This window comes from Rhinolophus sinicus, chromosome 2 (genome assembly GCF_057876585.1).
Source record: "Rhinolophus sinicus isolate RSI-liver-muscle chromosome 2, RSI-T2T, whole genome shotgun sequence".
NCBI lineage: Eukaryota > Metazoa > Chordata > Mammalia > Chiroptera > Rhinolophidae > Rhinolophus > Rhinolophus sinicus.
The window spans coordinates 126,348,288-126,365,808 of NC_142502.1; the positions used below are offsets into that span (position 1 = coordinate 126,348,288).

At 45.9% G+C, this 17,521-nt stretch overlaps 1 protein-coding gene across 1 annotated transcript; it reads left to right on the forward strand.

Annotated features, from left to right (window-relative positions):
• Positions 1-521: 521 nt before the first annotated feature.
• SPMIP9 (sperm microtubule inner protein 9) lies at positions 522-3,178 on the forward strand. Its single transcript, XM_019757037.2, has 3 exons — positions 522-548; positions 1,250-1,342; positions 2,753-3,178. The coding sequence occupies exons 1-3, from the start codon at positions 522-524 to the stop codon at positions 3,176-3,178; spliced, it is 546 nt and encodes a 181-aa protein (XP_019612596.2).
• Positions 3,179-17,521: the final 14,343 nt, after the last annotated feature.

The window sequence follows — 17,521 nt, forward strand, 5'->3', positions numbered from 1 at the left end:
GCTTCCTCGAGATAGTTCAGAGCCCCGGTTTGGTGGGACTTGTGTACTGGAGTCAGATCCTCCTGGCTCTAAGAGCCCATTCTATACACGTCTTCAAAACTCTGCATCAGCAACACTATGTTGATAGCTCAACATGAGCCAAGGTGGGAGCATTTACACCACAGAAATTGGCAAATGCTATGAATTGGGGTTTATTTGTCCTCCAAAAATAATTGTTGAACATTTACCAGCACACCACTTGCCTTGCTAGTAGACTCACCTCTGCTTAGGAGGCAAATTTGATGTTCTCAACAGCGCTAATTGCTTCCAATTCTTGGCCCCTTTGTCCCAGGGCCGTTGTCCACCAGCTCATTTCTCCCTGCTGTCATCACTAACCCCTGGGTGGTCGAGTACTTACAGGACGGGGCTAAAGGGACGGGGAAGTCATGCTTGGTTGGCACAGCTTTGTGGACAGTGGCTGCTTTCCTTGCCTGTGGCAGAAGCAGGCCTAACAAACTTTGTCTGTGCCTAGGTTGTATCCTATGGCAGGTGTGGTGTACCCCAGACAGGTGAGTGTTGTGGGCTTCTGTCCCCTGTGACCATCTCAAGATTGGGCAGCGAATAGCCCCAGGGGTGAGCCAGGCTCTTAGGCTCTTTGGGTCTCCCTCTGGTCATCATTTTGAAATGGTTTTCCTTTCTTTTTTAAACAGGTAGAGGAAAGCTAAGGGTTTACCATTTTCTGGAGGTTCATTTATTTATTCAGCATGCATTTATTAGACCCCTTTGGTGTGTCAGACACTGTGCTGGGCTTTGAGGCTGCAGAGATGTCTAAGATTAGGTCCTAATCTAGTGCATTTCATTAAATCAATTATAATACACCATATTAAGCGCTATAGTGCAGGATGTTAAAGGTGCTTTGAAGGCAGAGGAGAAAGAGTTTAGTTCCTGGGAGGTGGAGAATAAAAGGGCGGGAGAAATGTTTTGGCAGAGAGATTTAATCTGGGTCTGGGAGGATATGTAGGAGTTGGCCAGTCAGTGAAGAGTGCAACTAGCATTTCCAGCAGGAGATGAGAGCATGTGCCAGGTACATGTGAAGAGAGGAAAGAAGTGAGGCTGGAATACGGATGGTATGGAGGGGAGCCCAGGGGTGAGGTGGGAAAGGCCAGTAGAAGCCAGATCATGAAGGACTATGAATGTCAGGCCACTGATGCCTTTATATGGAGGTACACACAACGGGATCTCTTGCTTTGTATTCGCCCTTATCCTCTAGGCCCCTGTGGATTTAGACATATATCAAAGCACCTATATGGTCAACTATAAACCCTTTGGGAAGCACAAGTACTCCAGGGTCACACCGCAAGAGGTAAGAAGTTACTGAGTCCTGTCTTCCATTCACTTGCTCAGTGAAATCATCTTTATTTCATTTTTATTATAAGTGTGGACATTGGAGACACTTATTTAGAATAATACCCGATGCCAAGAGATCTAAGAGGTCTTTTACGTGTATGTGTGTGTATGTATTTTAAAAGGTACATCAAATATATGTCATGTATACAGAAGAGTGTAAATAATATACACTTATGGTTTAAACAGCACTGATAGCAAATTGTTATAGACTTGCCTTTTACGCACTTTATTATATATTGAATCATATTATTTGTATTCTTCTGTGACTTTTATTGTTTGCTCAACATTATGACATATCCTTCATTTTCTGCTGTAGAGTATTACACTGCATGAATATGCCACCATTTATTTGTCCCTTCTCCTGTTGGTCAACATTTGGGTTAATTACTTTTTTGTGACGCTCCCACTCCCAAACGTTACAATGAACATCGTCACGTGCACAAGTTCACCCATCGCAGAATGGAATGAGGGACTTGTCGTAGGGCACATCACTGTTTTCCAGAACAGCCACTCTCTAATCTTGCCATTACTTACTATTATCAGACATTTAAAATGTTTGCCAATTTGGTGGGTTTGAAACAACATTTTCCTGTCGTAATTCTCATTTCACTGATTATTAATGAGGTTCAGCATCTTCTCACTTGTTTATGAATATTTATTATTCTGTGAAACATCTTTCCATGTCTTTTGTCCAGTTTTCTAGTGAATTGCTTGTCTTTTTCTTATTCATTTGCAGGAGTCCTTTAAATTCTGGCATCTTTCATTTGTCAGCTATATATGTGGCAAAACTCTTCTCCAGTTGGTAGTTTGTCTTTTCACTCTGTCTTCCAGTGAATAGAAATTCTTATTTTAATATAACCAGATGTATCAGTCTTTTCCTTTATCGTTTAGTCATTTTAAGTCTTGTTTAAGAATTCTTTTCCTATCTTCAGGTATCTCCACAAAAAATAATAAGATCTACACAAACAAAGGTGGAACAATTTCTGAGATACAGTATTTAGTGGAAGCGAAGTGCAGACTGGAATTATAATATGAGTCATTTATGTACAAACCAGGGCCATATATATATACATATATATTTATATGTACAGAAAATATTGCTAAAAAGATACAAAAACCTCTGATGATAGTGGTTGCCTCTGGATTTGGGAACCAAGGGAGGAGGAGGGTGGGAAGGACAATTTTCATTATTAACCCTTTTGCATGATTTCAGTATTTCCCGCTGTTGTGTATATTATCATGCAGAAACCAATTTAGAATTTTTTTTAAATAAAGAAAAGTGTGCTCTGTTTGGGATCCTTCCAAGGAAGCTGCATTGCTGTCCACCTCTCTCAGCCCTCCGTTTGTGTATGATTTGTTCCCACAGCAAGTGAAGCTAGAGAACCAACTCCGGGAAAAAGAATTTTATAGGCCCATCCCTAACCCCAACCCCAAGCTAGAGGATGGATACCCCACCTTCAAAAGACCCCACATGACCGCCAAAGACCTGGGGAACCGCGGTTTCTTCCCATCACTGGACCGTGTGACCACAGCAGAGGAGGAACACAGCAGGCTCACCAGCATCTGCCCGTCCGTGTACCCAGCTGCGCATGCTCTGTACGTGCCCCAGGGCGATCGGCCCCGGGTCCACCAGAGTGCCCAGTTCCCATGCCTCCTGGAGCCTGAGCGCCAACCTGCTGCAGAAGAGGGCAAAGGTTACTTTCTGCTGCCTGGTTGCCTCTGTCCTTGTCACTATACAGTCAGGGTGCCTATCTTGAACCGATGGGGACCCCTGATGCCATTTTACCAGTAGGAAGGGTGAAAACACCTTCCATGGTCACTATGGAAATCCCTCCCCCTCCCAAGGAAAACCCCACTCTGGCCTTGGATTACAGAGAGGAGACTAAAAATAAAACCCTGGAAAGATGATCCAGCAGCACCAGGCTGTACTTGTTGTACTTTACTCCCTGGCCTGCCCTGGGACACAGCATCCCCACTGCAGAATGAGGGAGGGAGGAGGGGAAAGAAGGAAAACTGGTCTGGAGGGAGGGCTGGAATTGGTGTGATGCTACATTATAAGTAAGAGTCCCACTATAAATATTCTTGCTGTTTTAGGCCTTTGCTTACAAAATGGGAAAAAAGTATGTTTCTCATAGTCATCGGAATGTTAGGTGCGATTGTAAAACTTGAAATGCTGTTCGATAGCTTTTCCCCTCAAAACTCATATTTCAGTTTCTTCACCTCTCCTACCCTTGTAGCAAGCAATAGTAACCCTTTAGAAGCCATTATTTTATACTTTTCTTCTTGTTCCTTGGAACCTTTGTAAATATACACATGTATGAGTCAGTTAAGAAGTAGGCTAAGTTCCTGTAATGAAGAGAACCAAAATATAGTGGCTTGGACAATATGAGGTAGGTAGACAAGAAGGTGGGGTATCTTTGCTGTTGGCTTCCATCTCTGGCTCTAAGGTGGCTGCTATAGACTAAATTGTGTCTGATACCCATATTCATATGTTGAAACCCTAACCCCCAATGTGACTGTATTTGGAAATAGGGCTTTTACGGGGTAATTGAGGTTAAATGAAGTCATAAGTGTGGGACCCTAATCCCATAGGATTGGTAGTCTTTAAAAAGAGGAAATTTACTTTAAAATGCTCTCGCAAAATAAATAGTGTTGGTAAAATAGGGGACTAGGTGAAACAACACCAGTGACAAAATAAAAGTTATAGTTGGGTGATGGGTACATGGAAGTTCATTATCCTAGTCTCTGCTTTTGTGTTTGAAACGTTCCACAATAAAATGTTAAAACAGGAAGAAAGAGAGGGAGGGAGAGAGAAAGACAAGGAACAAAGGAAATGAAAGGAGGGAAAAAGAAAGATGTACCCCTTTAGACTAATACTAGACATTTATAAGTGTCTCTAATTAATAATATCCTTGTCGTCCTTCCTATGCTCATTAAGAAAAAGAAAGAAAAAAAAGGAAAACTAAGGAAGGAAGGAAGGAAGGAAGGAAGGAAGGAAGGAAGGAAGGAAGGAAGGAAGGAAGGAGAGTGAGGAAGGGAGGGAGGGAGAAAGAAAGGGAGAGAGAAAGGGAAACAAAAGTCTATTTGTTTCATAGTATAGTCTTTTCGATTCCTAGTAAGGTTGAATAATTTTGCAAATGATCTTTATCTCTTCATCAGGTGGACGAGTATTTCAGTGTATTCCCTTCTCCCTTACCTGTTACAATCTTTAGTGAATCTGTTCTATCCATAATTCCTTCTAGGGTGTCTATAATAGAAAATGTCTGTGAACAAAAGTTCACTACCTCTCACTAAATAACACTTTTTCAGTGTTGAGTCATGTAGATCAGTTGACAGTTTTAACAGTTATTTCCACAAAATGATTCAGTTGAGGTGAAAACAGTAATAACAATAGCTACTCTTTATTGATCACTTATTATATACCAGACTCTGTGTTGCATACATAACAATCATTATTTCATCCTTACGTATAGTTGAAGAAAGAGAAGTTCAGGGAGGTTAAGTGCCCAGCCCGAGGTCACACATGGCAAAGCCAGAATTTAAATTCCAGATTTATCTGATTCCAACCCCGAAGTTTAGTCACTTTTGGAATGTTGTACAAGGTCAGACAATGAAGTTCGAGAACGCATCCTAGAAAAAGTGCTACCTACCTCATTGCTGAATATCACTACGGTCACCTTCGAAGTACTCCCCTTGGGAAGCTATGCACCAAAGCCAGCGCCTAGTTTATGCTTCAAAGCAATTTTGGAATTATTTTTCTGGAATGGCCATCAAAGCTGTCGTCATATTACCCCTGATGTCCTGAATGTCATCAAAATGTCTTCCTTTCAATATTTCCTTTATCTTCGCATAAAGAAAGAAGTCATTGGGGGCCAGATCAGGTGAGTAGGGAGGGTGTTCCAATAACAGCTATTTGTTTACTGGCTAAAAGCGCCCTCACAGACAGTGCTGTGTGAGGTGGTGAATTATTGTGATGCAAGAGCCATGAATCGTTGGTAAAAAGTTCAGGTCGTCTAACTTTTTCATGCAGCCTTTTCAGCACTTCCAAATAGTAAACTTGGTTAACTGTTTGTCCAGTTGGTACATATTCATAAAGAATAATCCCTCTGATATCAGAGAAGGTTAGCAACATCATTACAACAAATTTTCGAACTTAATTGTCAGACCTCGTACGTCATTTTTATTCTAAATAAATGATGGGAAGTCCTTTAATGTAATCGTTGTGTTGCTCTCTAAAATCCAAGTTTCATTGATTAACCATTCATTGGTGTGAACAACGGCCTAGACCAAGAAGATGGGCTGGATTCAGAGCTCTCCTTCAGGCGATCTTAATCCAAGTTGTTCAGGAGCATATAGCCTTCATCACAGACTTACAAGGGGTATGACTGGCTGTGCTTAAGATGTAAAATAGATCATCGAGACATGCCACGGGAGTGGACAGAGCTAGAAGGCTACTGTAACCTGGGTCCCTTGGAGCAGGAGAGGGCAGCGACAGGGGAAAGAACCACTCAACAAGGGAGGATGAGTTGAAACCCCAACACGCTGCATTTGAGGCGCTTGCTCTTCCTTCCAAACGAGGTGCCTGGAGGCTGATAAACTGGGCTGTGTCTGGGCAAGAGCCACTGAAGTCCCGAGATTCTGCCTCAGAAATCTCTGTCTGACTTGACCTTCCATCCAGACCCCACTGCCACCGGCTTTCTCTGTTGGCACCCAGAAGCGCCCCCTGCTGTTCCTCCCATGTTACCCTAGGTAAATCAGAACATGCATCTGATTCTTTCTCATCTCCCTGCATAACATCTCTCTGGGACCTTCATATGTGGCACCAACACTTTGCACCCCACCTCCCTGCCTTCCTTACATACATACTCAACATTCCCACCTCTATGCCTTTGTACTTGCTGCATCTGTCTGCTAGAAAGCCCCTTGTTCTGCTTTCTCCCAGCAAAATCATTACCTCTTTGGAAATGCCCATCTTGATGAACTGTCCGTAACAGTTTGCTGCTCCTGTGTGTCCCCACATCTCTTCATTCCTACACCTCTTAGAGGGATGCTGTGAGGATTACATGAGTGAACACCTCGAGCCTGGCAAATAGTGAGGGCTCAACGATTGTTAAATCTTTCTTATTTTAATTTTTATTATCTTTAGAATTATTACTGTTTCATTTGTCTCAGAGAGTGTTTTGTTTATCTTTGCTGCTCCCGGAAGCTGGCATATAGCGGGTGTTCAAAAAACTACTGAAGGACTGAATGGGGATGAGAGGGAGAAAGGGCTTTCCAAGAGGAGGCACAGGGATGAGGGGGCCCCAGGTGTGACCTCTGGGCATTTTCTGTCACAGCTCTCCAGGCTCTTACCTCCAGCAGTTTCAGGCACCCACCACGGCTGTGTGTCCACCTTTAGCCAAGGCAGCCCTCAGTACCTGGCAATGTCAGGTGAGGGTACCTGGGGAGACATCCCTGACTTTGGGGGTCAGAAGTCCAGAACTTTGACCACTGAATTCTACTCTCTACCAATTGGAGTCTTCTTCGGGAAGACAGCAGCATGGTGGGAACTCCAAATTGGGTTTGGCACCCCCCTCAGTGCCTTCCTGGTCCCAACTCTGCCCTGGTCTAATAACCGTGTTTAATCAATAGATCTAGGAGAAGCCTGCTTTGTTCAACATACTTTTTAATATTCTCAAAAGAAGACTCTTAACTCCTCACTCAGTTTATTCCTCAGGCAGAACACAGCTCGATGCCAGCAGGCACCCCCATTGTCTTTATTTCTCTTGCGTTTTTTACAGGCCCCTGAGGTCCCTCAACATAAAGGTGAGAACATGGAATTTGGAGCAGGTGCTGTGGAGGTACACCCATGGTACCACCAGGATGTGCCAGCACCGGTGTCAGGCATGGCACATACGGACATTATCTTACTAAATACCCATCATAACCATTGAGTTAATACAGCTGTCACCCCCATTTTATAGCTGAGGAAAACGAGGGCTCAGGTGATTTGGCCAAATGTCACAGAATTTGAAGCTTGGCTTCTTCTATGAAATCTCACTTCCATGAAAACCTTCAGTTTTCTCATCTGTAAAATGAAGATAATTTCACCCATTTCACAATGTACAGATCCGAATGTAAACAAATACATTTAAAAATGTTAAGGTTAATAAAGTGTTCTTTTTGATTATTAACATAAAAGAGAAGGAACTGACACCGGTTTTGCTGCACTAGCTTGTAGATTGGCCACAGCCAACACTGTATTCCCCCGCCCATTGAAGGGATGCTTTTGTCATTCCATGGCCTGGGGAGGGGCCCTAATGAGGAGGCTGCAGAAACCGGACTGGGAGGCTCCGAGATAATGCTACCAGCCCTTACATGTGTATATTCTTCAGAGTTTACAAAACACAGTCCCAGATGGTATCTCCCTTAATTCTCATTTCATCTCCCTGACATAGGAGTTCTTACCCCCATTTCACAGAGGGGATAAGTAACCAAGGCTGAGTGAGGATGCAGACCCCCGGCTTGTACTGCAGTGTGCCGTCTTCTGGACCAAGCAGCCACCCCCCCCCCCCCGGGGGGATCACTAACTCTGAAAGAGTGTCTAGCAAGGGATCAGGACAGCACCTTGTAAAATGCTGATTCCTTGGTTCCATCAGGTCTGGATGGAGAATGCCAAGGTCAGGAGCAAACTCCAAGCTTCTGCATTTTATCCAGTTCACCTGGAGGCCGGTGCCTCTGGATCACACTTGAGAAGCAGCAGAAGATGATGCAGCATTCCTAGAAGTCTTGAGCACACAGCAGTGAATCTCTGCTGGAGATAAACTCATAACTGGGCAGAGTGGGTGGAGGGGTGGGTGTGGGGGGATCAGCGCATGCATACACTGAAATATCTCAAGAATGTTTTGGCCAAGCAACACGCCAGAATTTGTACATTGATTTCCAAACATTAAAAATATATATATATATTCCACTTTTATGAAGTACCTAGAGTAGTGAAACACATAGAGACAGGAAGTAGAATAGTGATTGCTCAGGGCTGGAAGGACCAGGGAACAGGATGATGAAAAAGTTCTGGAAATGGATGTACAATCTGAATGTACTTAATGACTCTGAACCGTAGACTTAAAAATGGTTGAAATAGTACAGTTTACGTTATGTGTATATGTTATCATAATTATATTTATACACACACATACAAAAGGGAAGCATCTCAAAGTATGACATAAGACCTGGAAAATATAAGTTTAAAAAGTATTACGTTGCATACATCATAATAAAAATTTCTGCAAAGGGATGACATAACCTGATTGCTATTTTTAAAGAAAGCTTTTGGCCTGGTTACAAAAAGACTAAGGCGCCAAAGTCAAAGCAGAGAAGTGGGTTAGGATAATGTAGGCGGGAGTTGGTGGCGATTTGGACCAGAGTGGCACTTGTGGACGTGGAGGCTGTGAGAAGTGGTTGGCTTTGGGGTGCATGTAAAGGGTACAGCCAATGGGATCACCAACAGATTGGCTGGGGGCATGTGACAGAAAGACCTGAGGTGGCAATGAGGGCTTGTGCAAACTGGAAGGTAAGCTGCTTTTCATTTAGGTGGAGAGGATGACAGTCAAAATGGGTTTTGAGGGAAGATCAGTTTGGTTTTGGAAATGTTAAGGTTGAAACACCCCCGGGACATCTAAGTGCAGATTTGAGAAAGCAGTTGGCTACACAAGGGAGAGGTCAGGAGAGAGGTCAGGCTGGCAGGAGATAGAAACTTCACAGTTAACAGCCTCTGGATGGTGTTGAATACCAGAAGACCTGACCCCATTGCCAAAGTGTGGAAGTGGTTCAAAGACTGCCATCTATAGGGCGGGTCAAGGTTGAGAAGTCAGGGAGAAGGAGGAGCTTGGAGGTATAAGGAAAAGCAGGGAAGTGTGGTGTCCTGGAAACCAGCTGAAGAGAGGTGCTAGGGAGCCATGAGTGGAAGAGCAGCGTCAGCTGTTGCTGCTGGGCCAGGAAGCGTAAGGACTGAGGACTTAGCACTGGATACAGCAACAAGGTTAAGGTGACCTGGCAAGGAGCCAGGGGTAAGTGGGGGAGGGGAAAGGGTATCAAGAGAGAATGAGACAGAAGAAAAGGAGGCACTGAGTATAGATGATTGTTTAGTAGCTTTGCAGTAAAGGGGGTGCAGGAAAATAGGCAAGGATATAGAAAGTTCACAGGAAAAGGAATACACGTGGCTTTTAAACATATGGAAAGAGACTGAACCTTATCATCCAATAAATGTGCATGTAAACAACAAAGAGATGTCATTTTATGCTGACTGACCGAATTGGGGGAGACTAGAAAATTGGTACTATACCGTTGGGAGGGCAGAGAAGCCAACTCTTATCCACTGGGGTGAGCACTTTATTAGTAAAACTTTTCTGATCAGTAAAAATGAGGTTACGCTTTAGCCCAGTCACTCTATTCCTAAGACTTTGTCCCAGTGGATAGACTCACACAGGTCCTCAATGGCTGTGTACAGGCCTATTCACAGCATTATTATAATTTGTAATAGGAAATCCTGGGAGAACGCCAAGTGACCCTGACGGTGCAGCCTAAATGCAGCACAAGCTGCTGTAGGTACAGATGCGGCATCACCGTACGGACTAGTAAACAGAGGAAGCAAGTGTATATCATCTCTTCTCATGTGTTACAAGAGGGGATACCCACACGCATGCCTGTGCAGGCCTGTGAGATTTGTGGGAGCAACTGGAAACAGGGGTGACCCTGGGAGGGAAGACTGAGGTTCAAAGGTGGGGAACATCGTATTTCATATCCTTTGTACTGTTCGAAATTTTAGCCACAAACATGTAATGCTAAGAATTATATTTAAAACGAAAACTTATATAGTGCGGTCATATGTAGAGTTAGAGGGGCCTTTCGGGTCATCCAGGCCGGAGGTTCCCACCCCCTAGTCCATGGCTGGGCTGGATCAGAAGCAGCTGGTGGCACGTTAAGACACAGAACTGATGTGCAGAGTCCCCATCCGGGGCCTGGGGTGGGGATCTGAACTCCAGCTCCTCAGGCCTTTCTGAAACAATGGACTGGATATGCAGCGGGTTCTGTGATATACAATTCTCTGGAGAGACTAGGGGCCTCCCAAGTGTCGGCTGTTTTCCCTACAGTGAACAGCCAGGCAAGAAGATCTCAGGGAGCTTCCCTGCTGGTAAGAAGAGACAGGTGAGAAAATGATAGAATAGCTCAAATGAACTATTTTACAGAAAATAACTAATGCTCCTAACAACCCTATGAAAATGGGCACTGTTATTATCCCCATTTTATAGAACAGAAAGAGAGGCACAGAAAAGTCACACAGCTAGTGCTTGGGTGAGCTAGGATTTGAACCACAGCAGTCTATCGCTTAAGATTATAAATACAATAAATAGATTTTTATAAAGGATGCGTACTGGCACAGTGGGAGTGCACCTCTGGGTTTGGTGGTCAAAGCAGACCTCTCGGAGACCCAAACAACAAGGGAAGCTCTGGGGGCTGAAAGACTCCTGGCAAACACAAGACCATAGGATGGAAAAGACATCTGGGGTTGCTCACAAAACAGGAGGAAGACCAGTGTGACTAGCTGTGGAGATTGAGAACGAATAACTGAAGGACAGACAGTGAATATCTGATCTCGTTAGAGCAATAACCCTCTCCTGATGTGGTTCCATCTTCAGGTGGCAGGGAGTACATTGCCTATTCCATTACATGACAGTTCCATTCTTCAGGGGATTCTTCCTTGACTTGAACTCTGCTAAATTTCCCATCATAGCCATTTCTCTTCTATATTAACAGGACTGCTACGTTTTTTAGTTGGGCTATGGCCACCTAGAATAAAGACTAGCTTTCCCAGCTTCCCTTGCATAAAACATGGTCATTCGACTAAGTTTCAACCAGTGAGCCATAAGCAGAAGTGATATGTATATCTTCCCCTTCTCTATCCTGCAACTTGGACAAGTCCTGAGCCAAGGTGGACCTTATAGGTGGGCTGACAAGAGAGAAGAAGGCTGGATTCCCGCGTGATACACAGCAATAATATCACCTCTGGCATGTCCCATGGAGAGAAAGAAACCAGTGGTTCTTGACCTTGACTGCACATTAGAATCACCTGGGGAGCATTTAAAAATGCTGATGATGACTGCCCTCTTCTCCTCCGTTTATGATGTAATTGGTCTGGGGTGGAGCCTGAGCACTGGATATTCTAAAAGTTCCCCAGCCAAGGTTGAGAACCACTGGTTTACGGCACGACTGATTTGGGTTTGTGTTACACACACCTAAACCTGTATCCTAACTTGTCCAAGCTCAGGTGGGTTTGGGCTTTTAGAAGCTGTGCCCAGGGAACATCCATATTGCTGTTGCTGGATAGGTCTTCAACTCCAAAGTTAGGTGGCACACCTCCTCTTAATGAGCTTTTCACTGGGATGAGAGATGCTCAGGAGGAGATTCACAGATACCATAATCTTGACCCTTAACCTGGGATGGGGAGTTTCCAAGGCGTGAGGGTTACCATGGGTAGAAGGAGTAAAAAGGGGGTGACAGAGAAGCTGAGGAGCATGGCAGCTTGGGGAAAGGCCAGCGGTTCAGTCATTATTCCTGAACAGAAAGTGTGCACATGGTGGTTGTCGTGCGGGGTGGCCTGCAGGGTCTCTGCTCCCACTCCCCACATAACGCAGGATATGGTGAGGCCAAAAAGGAACACCCACGGAGCCATAGGTAGGGGAGTCATACCACTATACTCTCACTGGAGGCTGGATCCACACTGTCCGCAAACCGCCATCCACACTTGCCAGCCCAGCCACCATCTTCTTGCTAGCCCCCATTCTTTCTCTCTTCTCCTCTAGCGTAGCCACAGCAGTTATATTAGTGGCCAATGGCTCACTGGTTACAGCTGACGGCCAACTAGCCACAGCTGATGGCCATGCAATCACAGTTGATGGCCATTTACTACCTGAGCCAGCACCTGTCTATGTGAGGCCGAGAGCCTGGAAACTACTTTCTGGGGCTCTGCCCCCACACTCCACCCCTACAGGCTCTCGCCTCACAATCTACGCGACAAGCGTCTTCCGCGAGGGGCCCTGTGCGAGGAGCCTGGGGGTGAATGCAACATCCTGGACACAACTAGGCTCTCTGGGCACAGCCAGGGTTTCTCAGGGCACCACCAGTGCTTCTGGGCACGGCCAGACTTCCTGGACTTCTTAGGGTACCACCTGTCTTCCCGGACACAGCTAGGATTTCTCCAGGCATTGCCACTCTCTCTAGGAACAGCCCGACTTCCTGGGCACAGCCAGGGTATCTTCAGGGCTCAGCCAAACTTCCTGGACACAGCCAGGGCTCTCAGGGCACTGCCACTCTCTCTGGGAACAGCCCGACTTCCTGGGCACAGCCAGGGTATCTTCAGGGCTCAGCCAGACTTCCTGGACTCAGCCAGGGCTCTCAGGGCACTGCCACTCTCTCTGGGAACAGCCCGACTTCCTGGGCACAGCCAGGGTATCTTCAGGGCTCAGCCAAACTTCCTGGACACAGCCAGGGCTCTCAGAGCACTGCCACTCTCTCTGGGAACAGCCCGACTTCCTGGGCACAGCCAGGGTATCTTCAGGGCTCAGCCAGACCTCTCAGCGCACTGCCACTCTCTCTGTGCCTCTCAGGGTACCCTGCTGGAACAACAGCGACTCACAATCAAGGTGCTTACATATTCTCAATGGCGGCCAGTCAAGAGACAAAAGCAAATATCCCCCAGTTCCACTAACAACAGTTCCCAAACAAACAGTCAAGCGGTCCATTAAATTAGGGATGGAAGGCAATTCCCCATAGTCCATAGTCATTCACCAGGGCTGTCCTGGGGGTGAGGGACGACCTTGAACTCACCCTCATCTCCCACGGAGGACTCAGCAAGCGTTACCTCCTGGGACTATAAGTCCTGCATCCGGGCTGCCTGAGCAGGAACCTCCCGGCCCACAGGGCTGCAACGACCTTCGCTTTCTCCGGCCTGTGCTGGTTGGGGAACCGTCCACATCTTTCCACCTCTCCACGGGGCTCCATCTCTGCAGCAGCTGCATGGCTTTTCCTGTGCTGGTGGGAGAACCATCCACGTCCTCCCACCCCTCCACAGGGGTCCAGGTCTCCGGCAGGGGCTCCTCCTGGTCTTCCTCAGACTGAGTGTTCATACGCACAAACCGCTCCACCGTCCTTTGGAGAGCTTTGGCCGGCACCATACCCTGCTCGCTGCGCCATTTGTCATGCGGGGGACCCTGCTCGCTGCGCCATTTGTCGTGCGGGGTGGCCTGCAGGGTCTCTGCTCCCGCTCCCCACATAACGCAGGATATGGTGAGGCCAAAAAGGAACACCCACGGAGCCATAGATGGGGGAGTCATACCACTATATTCTCTCTGGCGGCACTATACTCTCACTGGAGGCTGGATTCACACTGTCCGCAAACCGCCATCCACACTTGCCAGCCCAGCCACCATCTTCTTGCTAGCCCCCATTCTTTTCTCTCTTTCTCTCTCTCTCTCTGCTAGCGTAGCCACAGCAGTTATATTAGTAGCCAATGGCTCACTGGTTACAGCTGACGGCCAACTAGCCACAGCTGATGGCCATGCAATCACAGTTGGCCATTTACTACCTGAGCCAACACCTTTCTATGTGAGGCCGAGAGCCTGGAAACTACTTTCTGGGGCTCTGCCCCCACAGTGGTTATCCAGGGTTGAGGCTTAGCGGAGTCAGTTAGTGGGGGGCCTTGTATGCCAAGTCCATGTGGATGAGAAAGGCGTGCTGTAATAAATCTAACGAAAAGTGACCTCACAGGGTGATCTGATCATAAATTCCTAACCAGGAAAGTCATTGTGGGTAGTCACGCCTCAGTCCTATAACTTCTTTACTAAAAGGCTTAACTTTGCCTTAAGCCAGCCCTGTCTATTGCTTTTGTGCATCTGGGTTAACACACTTTTGAAATGCCTCTTTTTCAGACCCCTTGGAAGTGTAACCACCTCAAGAGAGTACATCATCTTGTTAACTATCCTGTAATCCAATTCCCGCCTTGCTTTCCCCCACCTCCATGTAATTTTCCTTAAATTCCCTCCTTAATTCCAAATGCATAAAAGAAACTACAAAATAGTCATTCTCCAGAGCATTTGAGATATTGCTTCTCAGCATTGTTGTCAGTTTGGCTCAAATAAACTCTTATAAAATTTCTCTACAGGTTTAGATGTTATGTCGACGCTCATGAGTTTGCCTTTTAACCTCAGGATAACCAGGAGCTTTCAGAGGATGGTAAACAGGGAATAAATAGCATGGCCAGATTTGTGTAAAACATCCTGTCATGTCAGCATGCGTTGGTTCAAGATTAGAGGTGAGGAGACCAGTTTTGAGGTCCAATGAGGTGTGATGGAGATCAATGAATGCAACATATGAATCTGACATTTTGCTAAAGGCCTCATATTGTTGATTTACTTTAAGCTTTTAATCAACCTGAAGTTCTGATTGTCTGCACTTGTACTGTTTTCAGGCCACTTCTCCCTCAATCTCTGCTTGTGCAGATTCTAAGGATCTGGAGGAAAAGCTATAGCTCCCTCTAGAATAGCCCCTTCCCCATAGCAGTTGCTCAGGAGATATTACCGTGTTTCCCCGAAAATAAGACATAACCAGAAAATAAGCCCTAGCGTGATTTTTCAGGATGACATCCCCTGAACATAAGGGCTAATGTGTCTTTTCGAGCAAAAATTAATGTAAGACCCAGTCTTATTTTCGGGGAAATACCGTAGTAGACTTGCCCATGGCCCAGCTGCTTTTTATCTTGTTGCTGCCAGCCCAAGAGTTCCAGCCTGCTCTCACAGCAGTCAGGGTGGGGAAAGGCTACAGAAAGAGGGTTGAAATAAACCTAAAACTCACTCATAGTCTATCAAAAACATTAATGTGCATATAAATCACTTGGGGGCTCCTGTTAAAATGTGAATTCTGATCCAGCAGTTCTGGGACGAAACTGGAGAATCCGAGTTTCTGCCTACGCGCCAGGTCCAGCAGCCACACTGCGAATGGCAAGGCCTGTGGTTCTTAGCCTTGACTGCACCTGGGAATCACGTGGGAACTTTAAAAAAATCCCGATGTTGGGGCTCCACACCCAGAGGTTGTGATTTCTGAGGCTGGAGCGCAGCCTGTTGGCATTTTTTTTTTTTTTTAAGGGCCCAGTATTCTAAAGTTCTGTCAAGATACAGAAGTGGTGCTTTGGAACCAAGAAGGGAGCTTTTTTAAAATGTAGGTTCTAGGGCAAACGCCCCTAAAGCTTTTGATTCTTTACATCTTGGAAAAGCATCCCCCTCCTAAATGTGCATTTTAGCAAGCATCCCTGGAGAGTCCGCTGCAGGTAAACAGCACTCACTCTGGAGCCACCCCCTCACGAAGAAGCCCCAGGGCAGTGATTATTGCAATCAGATGGGGCAGGATTGGGCCCCAGGCTGCGGCAGGGTAACAGCGGGGAAATCACTTTTAAAGAAATAATCCCTTAACTTGCCTTTCCCACTAAGGTTAATATATCTGTGTGACTATTTCTGTAGAATAGATCCCCAAAGGGGAATTACTGCGTTGAGAGGAATTAGCCTTCAAATTTACAGTTCCTGACCAAAAAATCCATTGAAATGCATCTATTTCTCACATTGTATGGAAGAGAGTTTCTTGTCAACACCCTTTCACTCACACAGATAAATCTTTTACACTTTTGCTAGGTAATAGTGGAAAACTGGAATTCCATTGTTGCTTACATTTGTATTTTCCCGAGGAACAGCGAATAGCAAGGTCGAGTTCTTTTCATTCATTTATTTATTTTAAAATACTTACAATTCACCAGTGATTTGCTGATTATACCCACTGAAGTAAATCTTTAGTAAGCCTCAGTTTTCTCCTCTATAAAATGGGGGTGATATTTCCCAAAATTGTTGTGAGGATTAGAAGAGATTTCACGAATACACAGTGCCTAGTAGAGGACTCGGTATGCAGCAAGCATTCCATAAATGTTTGCCTTTTAAACAAACGAAGGAGCCCATCTTCTTGCTGCCCAGCAGGCCTGCGCCTGGGCTAGGGTGGAAGGTGGATGGTACTTAATGACCCAGAAGAACTGCTCCTCACACTCACCTCCCTTCCTCCGGTGCAGCCTACACCCCCGCCACCCGCCTCCCCGCCGCCGGCACCGCACCTCCATCGCCCACTGCCCGCTGTACTCACGGCCCAGCCAGCCCTCCTGCATCTGCCCCACTGGACTGACTCTGACACCCAGGCTCCCCAAATCCCAAGGCGCCCCAGCCTTTCCTCGGTGTCTTGTCGCCCCCACGTGGCCAGTGAGAGGTCTTTCTCCCCAGGCCCTGTCTTTGCACCAACAATTCTTGGCGCCGCAACCAGCCGCGCGGGAGCCAGATTCTCCGCCCCAGCCTAGAGAATGGACACCGCAGACACAGATCTTTGATCTCCAAACCCTGGGGCCACACTGCGCCCCGGCAGCCCGCGGAGTCAAAAGAGGGAAGACTCGCAGGATACCTACTGACCCGCAGTTTAGGGTCAAAGTCCTGGAAGAAAGGAATTCCCAGCACTCCCCTCTTTCTCCCCCAAGGGCAGCCCCAAACCCCTCAGTATAACAAAGGACATTTCTTGATTACTTTAATAACCATTCTTTCTTATTAGCATAACACGTTTTCCACACATAATCAAATGCCAGCCTCAGGTCCTTGTCATATGCATGTTCAATGTCTGCATTTTTGCAGAAACAAAGTTTCATTTTGCACACTTACCTTGCATATAATCGCATATTTTACTGAGATTGGTTTTCTTTTCCTCCTTCACGTCCTGTTTTCTTCCTCTCCACTCCTTGAGTACTCAAGGGGAGGGGGGTTCTTTCTGTACCTTCTCCTGATCATTTAACCATAGATTTTGCATATATGTACATATTTGTATTAATCTAACCCAGTTATGTCATTTAATCCTCACAATAACTCTTGACCAATTATGCCCATTTTAGAGTTGAGGAAACTGAGAATATGATTTCATTTTAAGTCTATTGAGTACTTACTACTTACCAGCTTCTATGCTAAACATCATCTATTTTATCCCTTAATTTTCACAATGTGCTATTTGTAGTTGAGGAAACGGATTA

Excerpts from the sequence above, each read along its gene's own strand:
- SPMIP9 (XM_019757037.2), top strand. The coding sequence starts at position 522 with ATGGCAGGTGTGGTGTACCCCAGACAG. Across the intron at positions 549-1,249 it reads GTGTGGTGTACCCCAGACAG|GCCCCTGTGGATTTAGACAT; the intron begins GTGAGTGTTGTG and ends CTTATCCTCTAG. Across the intron at positions 1,343-2,752 it reads CCAGGGTCACACCGCAAGAG|CAAGTGAAGCTAGAGAACCA; the intron begins GTAAGAAGTTAC and ends TTGTTCCCACAG.